The following is a 17,020-nucleotide window of genomic DNA, read 5'->3' as shown; positions in this document are numbered from 1 at the left end:
ACAATCTGATCGTCTTCTGATTCGGATTATCCGATAGAGTTTGATATACTGTCAGAATGGAAAAATACTGAAAAGTACATAATGCATATTTAACTGATAAATTCTCATAAAAAACGTTATGGACCTATCAGTAATCTCTTTATCTAAACAATAAGTCGGAACTGCCAATACTTTAGTTTGCTTTTCTATCCATTTTTCTCATCATAATCCCATGGAAAACTATACAACAAACATTTGTAATTTGCTGATACAACATCGATAACTCTATCAGTAAATTCTAGTATCGCAATTCTGGATCATAATTAATTGGAAATACTGATACAATCCAATTTGTTGTTCCTGTACCAGATAGAATCCAATGAATCCTTGATTTTTTTCGTCAATCTGTAAGTATCCGGAATTGCTGTTTCAAAAACACAATAGTTTATCATAACTTCCAATCGAACATCGTATTTTATTTGGATCTATCAGGATTTTTCCACAGGGTTATATTTCATATGCTAGTACGTCCGAGTATAAATTCAAGCAAAAGAAATACTTTTTACTATATAAAACTGTAATGATAAAATATTTTTGTTTCAGGGAATATAATTTAAAGAATTTGTAGAAAAAATTACAGTATGAGATTGTAATTTTTAAAATAAAATTTAAAATTATAAAATCTGTTTACTGTAGAGAGCTGGACAATATCGAGTTTGAAACTGTAATATTTGTTATGCCTGGATAAAAGTGTAATTTTTACAGTTTCAGAGTCGCAGCGCTTTACTAATACTAAACTGTAATAAATACACAAATATGAGTTCAATTTTTCATCTGCTCTTTTTTCCGTGTATTTTCTTTACATGTTTATTAATCTTCTAGTTTAATTAAAAATATTTTAAATTACAAATAACATTCACTCCAAGTTTAAAAATTTAAATTCATGAAAGCCAGTCATCTATCCCAATTGAAAATTTTTTTTTCTGATTTTTATTCTGTCTATAAACTGTAAACTACTCGACCGATCAACTCAAAAATTGAATCACTTCTAAATCTTGGCGAGCCCTTTCGATCGCCACTCAGTACATTCAAATCAGTTGATTTGTTCCGAAAATATCGTCGGACAAAAATTACTTTTTTTCGCGAAATGTATATATTTTTGGTCCAGCAGTTTTTAAGCTCTTCAAGCTCAAAAACAGCGGGAAGCTTTGGAGTTGGCTACAGGGTCAACTGTTTTTCAAATTTTTTGAGTTACATTTTCGTATTTTTTTTGCGTTGATTCGTATTTTATCGTTAACTCAGTTCTTATATTTATTGTTATGTCTGGCGATTAGATTAAATAGAATTGAGTGAGAGCTTTTTAGTATCGATAGAGGTTGTTCAATCTTGTGGACGTCTGGATTAACGATACGGACAAATTCACGCAGGTCAAAGGATGTAAAGTTAGTAGCTGTGTTATATGACTAAGACCTTGAGCTGTAATGTTCGGGTATTTTTATCGTTTGTATGTCGGTAATAAAATTTTTTCTGGGGAACAATTGATTCATGTCATTGGTGGAAATGACGTTTGGTTCCCTTATTTGCCGTTTGATCATTGGCTCGTTATTTTTGCAATATCTTGGTCAACGAAGTGGGAGTTATGTTAAGACTATCAAAATAGAGTAATGCGCTCCACAAGTCCGTTCATTTGAAATTTAAAACTCGAGTGAATAATTCATCATCGTGTCTGATTGAAAACTAAAAATCAACTATTAACTACTGTGTTGAATGGTATGTAATAACTTTTTTTTTTACTAAAATAGTAAGTTAATTTTTAGAAAATACTTTTTTAAAATCTAATAATACGGTTGTTTTTACTGAGTCTTATAAAATTAAAAAATTTTTAGAGCCTTGATTTAAAATATCGTTATGAGCTTTTCGAGGGTAAAAAATGGTATTAGTGTCGTTGGGCATTTAAATTTTGAAAATATTAAACTTATGAATGTACTTTTATTTTTATTAACTCAATAAACTTCTTTTTTCTTTTTTAATTAAAATATAATTTAAATTTAAATAAATTCATTAGTTTCAATAATTGATATACTAATTAAAGTTTTTCTTTTTCTATGTGATCTTATTAAAATGTATGTTCGATACATTCAATTATTTGCAAATTCTTGGAGACTTCGTTAGAAATATAGATATTATTATACAAGATATTTTTACTGGAAATCATACTCATAACTCATAAAAACTGCAAATATTTATAGGTGATTATCGATTATCTTAATCAAGGAGTTTTTTTTATGTTAAAAATAATTATATTCGTTTAAATTTATACTTAATGAAAAAAAAAATTTTATTCTAATATTACTGTGAGCGGATGCTTTTTTTTCTTCCTAGCAGTTTAGTACCCTTAGAGGAAACGGTGATTGGTCCAAGCTTGGTAAACGACTGGCGCAACTCTACATAACTTTGGGACAAGAGTTAAATTGAAGCTTGGCCCAAGCCAGTCCTAGTCTCGAAATGATAACCTCCTCCCAAGCTTGGCTGCCAGACTTGTGCCACGACTGTTGCTAAATAAGCACCTATGCTTATTAAAAATAAATTGAAAAAAAAAAAAAAAAAAAAATATTAGTAGACATGTGCGGGATGGTAACATATGGAAATAAATTTGTATACAGAGAAATCAGGTGGATCGATGAAACTAATTTTTTTTTTGCATTTGCTGGGTCTCGAACCTGGTCCTTCATGACTGCTAGGCAAGCGTCTTATCCACTAGGCTGTTACGCTGTTCACAAAAGTCAGGAGTTTTTAGGTACCATTTGTTATTTAGACTGGTAAAGTAAGGCTTGTCACTTGTATGATGGCTGAACCTTGTCCCAAGACTGGCAAGCCAAGGCTTGTCACTTGAGCATTGGCTGAACCTTGTCCCAAGACTGGCAAACCAAGGCTTGTCACTTGAGTATTGGCTAAACATTGGCCCAAGACTGGCAAACCAAGGCTTGTCACTTGAGCATTGGCTGAATCTTGTCCCAAGACTGGCAAACCAAGACTCGTCACTTGAACGTTGGTCGGATCTCGTTCAACCTTGGGAGGCCGAGCCTCGGTAGCCCAGTAATGTGCCAAGACTGGCCCCGTTGTCAATATTTTTTTTCCTACAAGGGTATTTATCTAAAGAAATAAGATTTTAAAGAATAGCAATTATATGCCCGTATACGCAAAAAAATAAATGATAAATTTTATTCGGATTTTCAATTCATTTTTATTGTTTGAACCATAAACCAGCATCAAAGAAGGTAATTCATAAATAAAATAATATTGAAAGCGAAAAATTATAAAAGTGATTCTCTAAAATATATTGATATGAAAAAAAAATAGTTACTCTTGGTCGTTAAATTTTATTGTTTGAAATGATAAAATACGTTATCTTGCCATATAGATATAGCCGCGCAGCAGTAATACTTTAGGTTAATTCTTTCACATACATTAAAAGTTTACAACCCACAAGTTAAATTTTATTGTTTCGAACTATAAAAACTGATGGGCTTAAGATATACTTGTTGATAATTTGAAGAAAGTCAAAATTATATACCGTTGTACATAAATCCATTCTTCGACATTGAAAGTTTTATTGATCATACTGAATGTTTTTTTTATATAATATTCAAAGTAAATAGAAAAAATTTTCAGTTGCCCCTAAAAAAAAATCGGTCTATCGGTTAACCCTGCAGGCCAGCCCCAAAACTTCCCACTGTTTTCGAGCTTCTCGAGCTCGAAAACATTATTGTGAATACATTTTCGAGCTCTTCGAACTCGAAAATACTTTTGCATACTATTGTTTTCTAAAAAAACATTTTTTAGCATTTCTTTCTCCCACGATATCTCGCGAACGAATTAACCGATTTTGATGGTTGAGGCGGCAATCGACGCGTTTTATCAAGTTTTAAAGCTGATTAACTTTTAAAATTGATGTATCCAGCCGTTTTTGAGAAATTTAAAAAAAAACCAAAAAAAAATTTTTTTTTGAATTTTTTCGTCAACGGTTTCTCTTGAACGAATAAACCGATTTTGATGGTTGAGGTGGCATTTGACGCGGCTTATAAAGTTTTAGAGCTGATTAGATTTTGGAATCAATCCATCGTGCAAATTAAAAGTTATCCAAATAAAACATTTTTGAAAAAATTTTATTTTTGAAATATCTCCGAATTCACCCTACCGATTAAGTTCAAATTTTTACAGCTTCAAGATATCAACAAGCCGCGTCGAATGACACCTCGAAGATTAAAATCGGTTCATCCGTTCAAGAGTTATGAATATTTACATACATACATGCGTACGTACACACATACATACACTCGGACATCATCGTGAAATTAGTCAGGGTAGCTTCCTGGAACCTCAAAACGTCAAATTCTGATAGAAATTCGGTTTTTGCAAATCGGACCGAAACCAATAACTTCCCGAATTTATGAAAATTTTCAATTTTCTTAGCGGGAAGTTAAAAATTCATTTTTACGGGCAAAATAGAGTACCCCCTTACAAAGATGAAAAAAAAAAAAAATTTCTGGAAATTAAATAAATTTAATTAAATTAAATTTTTTTGTAAGTAATTTACATAAAGAAGAATTGCATTTCACATAATTATTGAATATAAGTGAAGAAAGAATATTTTTTAATACACGGAGAAAGTTTTCTTGTTCAAAATACTATGTGTTATAATAATGCCGGACCAAATTGACAACTTAACGGAAGTTGACAAAAACACATGGAAAAACAATTTTTTCATGTGTTTATTTCAATTTCCGGTAGGTGGTCAATATGGTCCGGCATTACTATAACACGATAGTATTTAGAAAAAGAATAATTTCTTCGTGTAGTTTTTATCATAAAAAAAAAGTCATTGACATTTTTCGACTGACACCCGTTTTTTGAAAAAGTTTAACAAAAAAAAAATTCAATAATGCTCCATTATATTTACAAAAGTAATTCTGGAATGTTTAAAAAAAAAAATTTTTATTGTTTTAATTTTCATAAAATTTTGGAGATACCCCATTTTGCCCGCCCCCCTCCGGCCCCTAATTTAATCTGATAATGATAATGTTGCAGGTCATAAATAACTCTACCGGTTTTATCTATGGAAGGATAATTCTAAAACGAAGCACTTTGTTATCAAATTAAAGAATTCAATTTGTTTAGTTACTAAATTAATTGTTGAAAAAAAATATAAAAATTTATAATCGAAAATAATTTTAATTAAACTCTAAACATGGAAGTCATTTTGAACGATTTTCCAGTGAAAAAAAATAAAAATGGCGACTATTGTTTAAAAAATATTTATAAACATACTAAACTACCATACAATAGTTTCTACCGAGAATTTAAAAAAAAAAAATACATTACGAGAGGTGAATTAAATTATTTCTTTCGAAAATATAAAGATCGTGGTAAAGTAGACGATTTTGAAGAAAAACTTAATTTATTTGAGGAAAATAAATGGATTAAAAAAGTGGCTGTTATAATAAAAGATAATAATTTTGATTTACAAATTGATAAATTATTCATAAAAGTATGGACTGCTTTTGAAAGTCAAGTCGGTAAATATATTATTTCTTTCCTAATACTGAAATCAATGGAATTTGATAGTAAATTCAATTTTGACAAGCAATTATCAAAATTTGTTAAATTGTTAGAAACTAATAAAGTAGGTGATAAAACCATTCGAAATTTTAAAAGTTGTATTAAGTCGCTAAACAAATGTAGCGCAAAAAAAGTCAAGAAGTATTACACTAATTTCGGAAAAATATTCGATTGCTACAAAAATAATATTGCTAAGTTAGAAAAACAAAAACTACGAAACGATAATCAGGAATTAAGAGAACAATTAAATGAAATAGAAACTCAGTTTCATAAAAAAAAAACTCATTTCAATGAAAAAAAAACTCAGTTAAATGAAATAGAAACTCAGTTAAATGAAAAAATAACTCAGTTAAATGAAATAAAAACTCAGTTAAATGAAATAAAAACTCAGTTAAATGAAAAGGAAACTCAGTTAAATGAAAAAGATACTCAATTGAATGAACTTATTCATATCAATAGTAGTAATGGAATAGTTTTAGACGATATTAAAATGCCAAATCAAGATGGCTATATTTATATTGCGACAACGATACAATACGCTAGACAGAATATATTTAAAATTGGATTTACCGTTGACTTAAATAGGCGTTTATCAGGACTAAATACTGGAAAAATTTCTACAGACCGTTTATATTACTCGTATTATAAGAAAACTTTTAATGTTAGAAAAATCGAACAAATGATTCATAACTTATTAGTGGACTATAGGGATTCTTCTAAAAATGAATTTTTTAAATTACATTATACTTGTTTATCTGAAATAGTTAAGTTTGTTATTAATAATTCAAATAAACCAGATGAATATTTTACTGACTTTGTCGAAAATAAAGTGAAAGAAGCATATAACTTACGTCCTATTGTTCCACCAAAAATGCCAATTCCAGACTATAATGGATTATCAGAATCAGAAATTGTAAATACATTGACGAAAATAATTATTCATTATGGAGACTGCGAAGTTTATGAAATAAAGAGGACAAAATTAGTATCAGATTTACAGAAAGAATTGAGATCTAAATTACCATCCAGAGTCGTTTGGAATTTATTTAAAACTCACTTTAATTGGCAATCAAAAAATACACCAATTTATTGTGGGGATCATGAAACAACAGTTGTTTATTAATTTCATATAAAAAAAAATAATTATTGACCCATCAAACTGTTCAGATTAATGAACTTTTAGTTTTTCATGTTTAACATTAATTATTAATCAATTTATTTATTAATTTTAAAAACATATTATCCTAATTTCTTTTTAAAAATGTGAATTTAAATGACATTTACAATTTATTAAACAATTTATATTACAACTCAAATTTTGTAAAATTTTATTTTTAACTTCCCGCTATAAAAATTGAAAATTAAAAAAAAAAATAAATTTTGGTTTCGATCTGAGTTTCGAAAATCAAGTTTTCATCAGATGTCGACGATTTGAGGTCCTACGAAGCTATTCTGACTATTTCGAGATGGATGTCCGCGTGTTATGTGTCCGTGCGAAAGGACCCACTAAGGTAAGTATCTATTTTGTTTCGTAAAAATAAAAAAATTCACGGTACCGAAAATATCCGTCATCATACAATCTGGTAATTTTAATAAAAAAGTTTCTTGTAAGTAAAATAGTACTTTAGAACATGCACGACCAAACTTGAAACAGAAAATAAAGCATCCAACAAGTTAGTATGCTCATAAAAAATTATTATGCCGCATCACAATTATAATAATGTATGAAAGTTATTTTTATTAAAGCTTATCGATAAGTTTCTTGCGCGTAGTAAGTATTGTGATACAGCATAATAATTTTTCGTATGAGTGTAATAATTTTTCGTATGAGCATAATAATTTTTTGGATACTTCAATTCCTGTTTCAAGTTTGATCGACAGCATAATAACAATTGGTAGGTTTCGCGCCAACATTTTTCTCCGTGAGATATCGAAAAATTTTATCCGTTAAGAAAGTCTTATATCGTCGAGTTCTACAAGAATTCACGATCATTTAGCGGCGCCACGGTTACCGTAGAATCCCCTGTAAATTTTCAAATTGCTCCATTAAACCATTTTTTCGCGCTGACTGACAAAAGTTTTGCAAAACAATTAAAGGAACAAGTTTTGTTCCTTTAATTGTGTAATCAAAATGAAAAAAATTTTTTTTTGTTTACTTTTCTTACATTTTTGCGTTAGTTGCTCAGTAAATGTAAGGCAAAGAAAAAGGAAAAAAAAATGTAAAAATGTAAAAAAAAAAAAAAAATGGAAATTTTTTTTTTTTTTAAATTTAGTAGCTCTGCTAAATAACTAAGACTTTGAGCTATAATACGCAGATGTTTTTATTTTTGTAATAAAATTGTTGCTGAGGAATAACTAAATTAATGTCATTGGTGGAAAATGACGTTTGATTTCCTTTGGCGTGTAATCATTCGTCCGCATTTATTGCAATATCTCCGTCAACGAGGTGGGAGATACTGAAGCGATTAATACAGAGTAATGTACGCCATTAGTCCATTCATTTAAAATTGAAAACTCAACGTGTATAATTCATCATCGTGTCTCATTAAGAACTAAAAATCAACTATTGACTACTGTATTGAATGGTATGTAAAAACTTTTTTTTTTACTAAAATAATGAGTTCATTTTTGCGGAAAATATTTTTTTTTTAATTTAATAATACGCTTGCTCACTGCCTTCTAAAATTAAAAAAATTTCAGGGACTTAATTTTAAATATCGTTATGAGCTTTTCGAGAGTAAAAAATAGAATTTAAATTTAAAATAATTGATTAGTTTTAATAATTAATGTACTAATTAAAGTTTTTCTTTTTCTATACGGTCTTATTAAAACGTATGTTCGATACAAAATATTTATACTAGACACTGTGTTTACGTAACTGTGTGACTCATACGCGGAAAACGATGAACGATATAAATTGAAAAACGATAAGTAGCATAATGATAAAGTGATCAGTAAATTCTATTATTCTAAATAATAATTCTTTTATTTATGATTAAAACGTAAATAGTTATATTCATTGTCTATGCAGGAAAAATTACTTGCTAAAATAACTTTAAAAATCGTAACAAATATTAAAAATATATGACACTTCTCGTATACAAAAAAAAAATTCGACATGTTGAACTTCGAAATTTGAGACAATTTCGAACTTTTGTAAAACAATACAAATAGCAATTAAAACATTAAAAATCATATGAGATAAAGAAGATTAGCATAAAAATTCGGAGTTCTCAACATTTCGGGACGTGTCGCTAAAAAAAAAAAATCACATTCGAATATCGAAATTTTTAAGTCTTTTCCAATAATTTCTATCATAGTTCCAAAAAAGTCCGAAATTTTTTCAGAACTGTATTTTTTATCGGTATAAATGTTCGATATTTTTGATAATTTTTATTACAGTTCGAAATTGTTTCAGAACTTTGGTCGATTTTTATTACAAAAGTTCTGGAAGAGTCCTAAAAATTTCTAACGTTTTTAGAACTTCTATAAAAAAAATCATCGGGAAAGTTCTAAAAATTTCAAACCTTCTATTAATAAACATTATCCAAAAAATGTTGAAACGTAATCATAAGAAAAAGCCCGAGACGAAAATTTTGTGAATTTTTTGGTTTTAATTTTTGGGTCTACAAGACAGGGAAAAACTTTTTTCGAGAAATCCAATTAATGGTTCATTTAGGAAATTTATTCGAGCTTCTTTCAAATTTCCGGAATCAAATATTTTTATAAAATTCTCAAAATTTCAAGCTTCAATAGTGAAAATCATCAAAAAAGTTCTGAAACTTTCGATCTTCTATAATAAAATTATCGGAAAAGTTCTGTAAATTTCGATACTCAAATGTGAGTTTTTTTTTGTTAGCGACACGTCCTGAAAAGTCAATCCTCTTTGTCTCATATGATTTTTCATGTTTATATTGCTATTTGTATTGTATTACAAAAGTTCAAAAAAGTTCGAAATTGTCTCAAATTTCGAAGTTCGACGTGTTGAACTTTTTTCAATATACATGGTATTATAAAATTTATTGTTTGGAATGTCATAATTTCCTATATATTGACACATAGGTTTTAAGTTACAATTTCAAAAACTAAATTTTAAAGTTTATTTTTTTCTGCATAACAATTAAAAATATCTATGGGCGATTATCGGTTATCTTAATCAAGAAAAATTTATTTTATTATCTCGAGAAGAATCATATTCGTTCAAAATTTATACTTAATGAGAAAAAATATTTTACTTTTTATATTACTGTAAGCGGAATCGTTTTTTTCTTCTTCTTAGAAGTTTCATATTTATTTAGAGGAAGATTCGAAAAAAATAGCAACGATCCGCCCGTACATTTTAAAATAGTATCATGTTTTCTTAATGGAACTATAAAACTGCGTATAGAAATCCATATTAACTAATATAATTTAATCCGATATTGATTATATTACAGGTAGTGAAGAACTATTTCAACTGTTTATTGTTGGAAGAAATTTTTAAAATATAAAAATTCAAAGTCGAAAATTTAAACATGAATGTCATTACGAATGGCATTAAGAATGATTTTCTAGTGGGAAAAAATGAAAACGGCGAATATTGTTTAAAAAATATTTGTGAACATACTAATCTATCATACAAAGATTCCCACTGGAAATTTCAAAAAGACTATATTACAAGAGATGAATTGAATTCAATCCTTCAAAGAAATGAAAAATATCTTGGAGTAGTTCAATTTAAAAAAAAACTTCAGTTAATTGAGGAATATGAATGGATTGAAAAAGTTGCTGTTATAATAAAAGATAAAAATTTTGATTTACAAATTGACAATTTATTCATAACTTTATGGACTGCTTTGGAAAAGAAACGTGTATATATTGATTCTCTTCTACTGAAATTCATGGGATTTGATGATATAAATTTTGAATTTAATTTTGACAAGCAATTATCAAAATTTGTTGAATTTTTAAAAACTAATGAAATAGACCATAAACGGGAAGAGGTGTCATCAAATGAATTTGAAAAAAATGTATCATCGCCAATTTTTTTAACCGTTGATAATTTTAAATATTGTATTATGTTGCTAAACAATTGTAGGGCTAAAGAAGTTAAAAATTATTACATTAAATTAGAAAGAATATTTGATTGCTATAAAAATTATATTGCTAAGTTAGAAATTCATAAACTACGAAATGAAAATAGAGAATTGTTAAAACAAAATCAGGAATTAAAAAAAAAATTTAATGAAATAGAACCTCAATTGAATGAAAAGGAAACTCAATTAAATGAAAAAAATACTCAATTGAATGAACCTATTCGTATCAATAGTAGTATTGCGACAGTGTTAGACAATATTAAAATGCCAAATCCAGATGGCTATATTTATATTGCGACAACGATACAATACGCTAGACAGAATATATTTAAAATTGGATTTACCGTTGACTTAAATACGCGTTTATCAGGACTAAATACTGGAAAAATTTCTACAGACCGTTTATATTACTCGTATTATAAGAAAACTTTTAATGTTAGAAAAATCGAAAAAATGATTCATAACTTATTAGTGGACTATAGGGATTCTCCTAAAAATGAATTTTTTAAATTACATTATACTTATTTATCTGAAATAGTTAAGTTTGTTATTAATAATACACATAAACCATATGAACAAATCACTGACTTTGTCAAAGATAAATTGAAAGACGTATATAACTTACGTCCTATTGTTCCACCAGAAATGCCAATTCCAAACTATAATGGATTATCAGAATCAGAAATTATAAATACATTTACGAAAATAATTATTCATTATGGAGACAGCCAAGTTTATGAAATAAAGTGGAAAAAATTAGTATCAGATTTACAGCAAAAATTGAGATCTAAATTAAAAACAAGGAAAGTTTGGGACTTATTTAAAACTCAATTTAATTGGCAATCAAGTACTACACCAATTTGTTATGAGGGTTATCAAATAATAGTTGTTTATTAATTTCATATAAAAAAAAAATTATTTACCCATCAAACTGTTTAGATTAATGAACTTTTATTTTTCGTGTTTAACATTTATTATTAATCAATTTATTTACTAATTTCAAAAACATATTGTAATTTCTTTTTAAAAATGTGAATTTAAATGATATTTACAATTTATTAAATAATTTTTATTACAACTCAAGTTTTGTAAAATTTTATTTTTAACTTCCCGCTACGAAAATTGAAAATTTTCAAAAAAAAGTAAGTTATTGGTTTCGATCTGAGTTTCGAAAATCAAGTTTTCATCAGATGTCGACGATTTGAGGTCCTACGAAGCTATTCTGACTATATCGGGATGGATGTCCGCGTGTTATGTGTCTGTGCGAAAGGACTCACTAACGTAAGTATCTATTTTGTTTCGTAAAAATAAAAAAATTCATGGTACCGAAAATATCCGTCATCAGACAATCTGGTAATTTTAATAAAAAAGTTACTGGTAAGTAAAATACTATTTTAGAACATGCACAAGAAAATTCATCAAGTTTTTCATGTGCAATTTTTATGTACACGGAGAAAAAAATTAAAGAATTTTTACTAAATTTGAGCAGAGTAGTTGCTTAAACTAACGGATAAATTTCTTAGGAGAACAGATATACATGGAGAAGAGGGAAGTCACCAGAGCAAGGCAACAGCAGCGGGAGTAGTTCGGTGCTCGCCACTAGATCGCGCCCACCTTTTGTAGTGTCCCTGCTAAGAAACTCGTTTCAGAATTATTATATTCCAAGCTCGAAAACAATTCTAACGTGAGTAATTCTCTGTTATTCGACAGAGTGACAAGTTTCATTTTTGAGTGTGAAATAATATGTTTCAAATTACATTATGACATTAATGTTTCTTTAAATAATTTTTGAAATAATAGAAAAACATAATACTACAATACAAATTATAGTTACGTTAACTTTAAATTGACAGTAATAAAAACTTTCCCTAAACTAGATATGTTCATTATTGCTATCTTAGTATATACAACTAAAAATAGTAAGAATGACTATGTAGTCGTAGAGCACTTTACGATGTTTTCCTTAAATTTTTGATGTGCGGAAGCCCGTTCAGAACGTTTTATTGGCCTAGTCTGTAGTTGCAAATTGTTACAAAATGCAATTCATCTGCGATTTTTTCTGGCGATAACGTTGTTAAGGAAACCATATACGTCTTAAACGACTCCGTATACCGGCAATTTTAAATTATCAATGTACTAAATTCTTTAATTTCAATCTCAGTTATAGGAATTAAAGACATGATCTCGGTAATAATGCAGTTAAAAATATAATTTGTTGTTTATTGGCACAAAATTTATGTATTGGCTTAAATTTAAATAAAATAAATAAGTCTGCAACTAAGTAAGAATCGTCTTTCTTGACTGACGGTACTATACTAGATAAGTTTTATCTATTGAGCATACCTGGATAATTATTCAAGAATTGATTGATGCAAAGGGAAATATATTACCCAAAGTTTTGTACAAGCCAACTACTGGTCATAAGCCTGCCCTTTACTGAAGCCACTCGCCCTCGATCGGGAGTTAATAAGTCTAAACAACTTGTCCCACTTAATCACTCCAAGGGAACACTCTGCAGGAACACAGTGTGCTGCTTAGAGATATTCCCAGTATTAATGAAAAACTTGAGGTGTACAGTACTGAGGTATTAAATCTAAAACAAACAACTGCTCAGTTGCAGGCTGATAATGCTGGTATAAAGGATCGCATGGAAGAGGTGGTTGATAGGCTTGAACGTGGGTCATCTGGTCAGGGGCTGCTGACATCTATGCCTGGCAATGAATCTCTGCACTCACCAATGTTATCAATAATAATACGCTAAGCTTACAGCGATCTCTCAGCAGTTAGTCCACTATCTCGCAGAAATAGACAATTTATTCAAAAAAGTATGGACTGCTTTGGTACATAAAGGTGTATTTATAGTTCCTTTTCTACTGAAATTCATGGGATTTGACGATATAAATTTTGAATTCAATTTTGAAAAGCAATTATCAAAATTTGTTGAATCTTAAAAACTAATGAAATAGACCATAAACGGGAAGAAGTGTCATCAAATGAATTTGAAAAAAATGTATCATCTCCAATTTTTTTAACCGTTGATAATTGCATGCCTTGAGCGCGAAGCGCTGAGGCTATGCTCTATACTCGCCTGAAAATGAAAAACTCGATTTCGTCATATTAAATTGTTTCTAAATTTATAAATACACTTAAACGATACAAAAAAAATATATTGTTACAAAGAAAAATGATTAAACAACAGATTTTATACATTTTTAAGTCGACTAATTACGATTTTTCTATAAAATATCTGTTTTTAGTGACTTATCGCGTTAAATTCCTCAGGAGTCATGGGCTAGTAAACACTATAACTTCCGAAAAATACAATTTTCCAGCTTAATTTTTTTTTTAATATCTTCGTATAGTCAATGCGAAGACCCCTTTTGAAAATGGCAGCTAAATATCTTATGGCTTAATTATAATTAATATTTTTAGATAGGCATAACACGACAATTTCTACCCTTTGAGCAGCCATATTATTACTTATTTTTTTAAATATACATTTATTTCAAGAGTGAACATAGTCACGATTATTTGTATTTTTTTTTTCTTCCATATCGTTTTCTATGTATCGATTATTTTTCGATAGTATCGATAGATGGCACAGAATGAGCGTGTTCAGCCGATGAAAGTTCTTAGTAGTCTGAGTAAGTTACTCAGCGCACTGAACTAAGTTTTCGGTCTGGACACTTTACAGATACTAACTAACTTTTTTCTGGCCGCCATTTTACTTAGTATACATTTTACCGCGTAAACCACTAAAGTAAACAATAATAATTAGTAAAGTGCAAATCTGTACATGTATGCTTTCTGTAAAATTTGCATTAGTTAAGTAACTTAAAAATGAAAGAAAATAATGTAATATCAGCAATATCAGCAATAAATAAGACAACACGAGCAAACAGGTTATGACTCCCTAAACTATTGGCAGGGTGTGGAGTATAGGGTGGGGACAATCGAATCGATTGTAGCGCCTGCAGTGGACGAAATACGCGTTAAATCGCACTTGTCTTGTGAATAGTTAAATGAAAGCAATGTTAAAAAATAAGGACAAGTAGTTGTTGTGTTGTTAATTGCAAAAATACTGACAGAAATAGTAATTGCAAGTTTTATACATTTCCATCCATGATATTCATCTTTGGCTAAAAATTATTACGGGGAATTTTTTAAATTACAAATTTTTAACCCAAAGTATTTTTAATTGTTGAGTTTTAAAATTTAAAATTACGAATAATTTAAATCACTTCAATTTCTTTACTTAATGCAAATTAATAATTTTAACTTTGAAAAAATTATAATTATAATTATTTTAACTCATTTGTTATTATGACTATTATTGTTGTTATTATTATTATTACAAGCTAACCTTATGTCGTTCAAAATATTATTTATTTTGTATTTATTAAAATTTTTTATACTTATTTTTTTCAGTACAATCTACTCTATATTTTTCCACCTTTCAAATGTGGTATCACACATATATTTCGCAATCTTTAAAAATTTTAATTATTTGTTTATAAAAACTTTCCGTATTCTCTCTGTGCTTTTTGAGGATGATTTAATGCGGTCGACAGATGTCGTTTTCGTCGCGCACCTTGCCAATAGTAAGAGCTAACAGCGTGTCCAGGCCGAAAACACACTGCACTCAGACAAACAGACCAAAATTTCTTTTAGGCTGAGTAACTTACTCAGACTACCAAGAACTTTCATCGGCTGAACACGCTCAATATACCTATACTAAAGTATACATACTAGCAGCTGGCGTTTCTTAGGTAAAATGGCGGGTATTTTAAAAATTTATAATCTAAATTTTTTTTAATTAACAGTCGATACAAAAAAATATGTTAAAATTAAAAATAATAGAAAGGTTTTCAATGAAAAATTGTTGTATATGTAATAAACTTTTACTTCACTTGAGTATCATTCACATGAATGCTCAAGGCATGCACTTTTGGATTTTCCAAACTTTTTACTAATTTTAAAAACATATTATTGTAATTTCTTTTTAAAAATGTGAATTTAAATGACATTTACAATTTATTAAATAATTTTTATTACATCTCAAACTTTGTAAAATTTTATTTTTAACTTCCCGCTATGAAAATTGAAAATTTTCAAAAAAAAGTAAGTTATTGGTTTCGATCTGAGTTTCGAAAATCAAGTTTTCATCAGATGTCGACGATTTGAGGTCCTACGAAGCTATTCTGACTATATCGGGATGGATGTCCGCGTGTTATGTGTCTGTGCGAAAGGACTCACTAACGTAAGTATCTATTTTGTTTCGTAAAAATAAAAAAATTCATGGTACCGAAAATATCCGTCATCAGACAATCTGGTAATTTTAATAAAAAAGTTACTGGTAAGTAAACTACAATTGTAGAACATGCACAAAAAATTTATCAATTTTAATCTTAAACTTCAGTGACGATTAATTTAAATATCGAATTTCGAAAAAAAAAAAGAATCTCTTTTGTCGAATGAAACTGTAAAGATTGTAGCTTATATTTCATACGCTCGTACTTTCCGAGTATAAATTCAAGCAAAAAAAATACTTTTTACTATATGAAACTGTAATAATAAAATTTTTTTGTCTCAGGAAATATAATTTGAAGAATTTGTAGAAAAAATTACAGTATGAGATTGTAATTTTTAAAATAAAATTTAAAATTATAGAATCTGTTTACTGTAGAGAGCTGGATAATATCGAGTTTGAAACTGTAATATTTGTTATGCCTGGATAAAAGTGTAATTTTTACAGTTTCAGAGTCGCAGTGCTTTACTAATACTAAACTGTAATAAATACACAAAAAATATGAGTTCAATTTTTCAACTGCTCTTTTTTCCGTGTATTTTCTTTACATGTTTATTAATCTTCTAGTTTAATTAAAAATATTTTAAATTACAAATAACATTCACTCCAAGTTTAAAAATTTAAATTCATGAAAATTTTTTATTCTGTCTATAAACTGTAAACTACTCGACCGATCAACTCAAGAATTCAATTAATTTTAAATCTTGGCGAGCCCTTTCGATCGCCACTCAGTACATGCAAATCAGTTGATTCGTTCCGGAAATATCGTCAGACAAAAATTACTTTTTTTCAATGAAATGTATATATTTTTGGTCCAGCAGTTTTTAAGCTCTTCGAGCTCAAAAACAGCGGGAAGCTTTGGAGTTGGCCCACAGGGTCAACTGTTTTTCAAATTTTTTGAGTTACATTTTCGTAATTTTTTTTGCGTTGATTCGTATTTTATCGTTAACTCAGTTCTTATATTTATTGTTATGCCTGGCGATTAGATTAAATAGAATTGAGTGAGAGCTTTTTAGTATCGATAGAGGTTGTTCAATCT

General features: G+C 28.6%; 2 protein-coding genes across 2 annotated transcripts; both read left to right on the top strand.

Moving 5' to 3' along the window:
- Positions 1 to 2,366: 2,366 nt before the first annotated feature.
- On the top strand, positions 2,367 to 6,744 carry LOC130677437 (putative leucine-rich repeat-containing protein DDB_G0290503). The gene is made up of 2 exons (XM_057484200.1): positions 2,367 to 2,776; positions 5,068 to 6,744. The coding sequence occupies exon 2, from the start codon at positions 5,228 to 5,230 to the stop codon at positions 6,719 to 6,721; it is 1,494 nt and encodes a 497-aa protein (XP_057340183.1). The 5' UTR covers positions 2,367 to 2,776; positions 5,068 to 5,227; the 3' UTR covers positions 6,722 to 6,744.
- Positions 6,745 to 8,028: 1,284 nt separating this feature from the next.
- LOC130677186 (uncharacterized) lies at positions 8,029 to 11,750 on the top strand. Its single transcript, XM_057483832.1, has 2 exons — positions 8,029 to 8,183; positions 10,035 to 11,750. Exon 2 carries the CDS (start codon positions 10,113 to 10,115, stop codon positions 11,568 to 11,570), a length of 1,458 nt encoding a protein of 485 aa, XP_057339815.1. The 5' UTR covers positions 8,029 to 8,183; positions 10,035 to 10,112; the 3' UTR covers positions 11,571 to 11,750.
- Positions 11,751 to 17,020: the final 5,270 nt, after the last annotated feature.

The sequence above is a fragment of the Microplitis mediator genome, chromosome 11 (assembly GCF_029852145.1).
Source record: "Microplitis mediator isolate UGA2020A chromosome 11, iyMicMedi2.1, whole genome shotgun sequence".
Classification (NCBI taxonomy): Eukaryota; Metazoa; Arthropoda; class Insecta; order Hymenoptera; family Braconidae; genus Microplitis; species Microplitis mediator.
The sequence above is the reverse complement of the archived record's forward strand: the minus strand, read 5'-3'. Positions and strand labels throughout refer to the sequence as shown.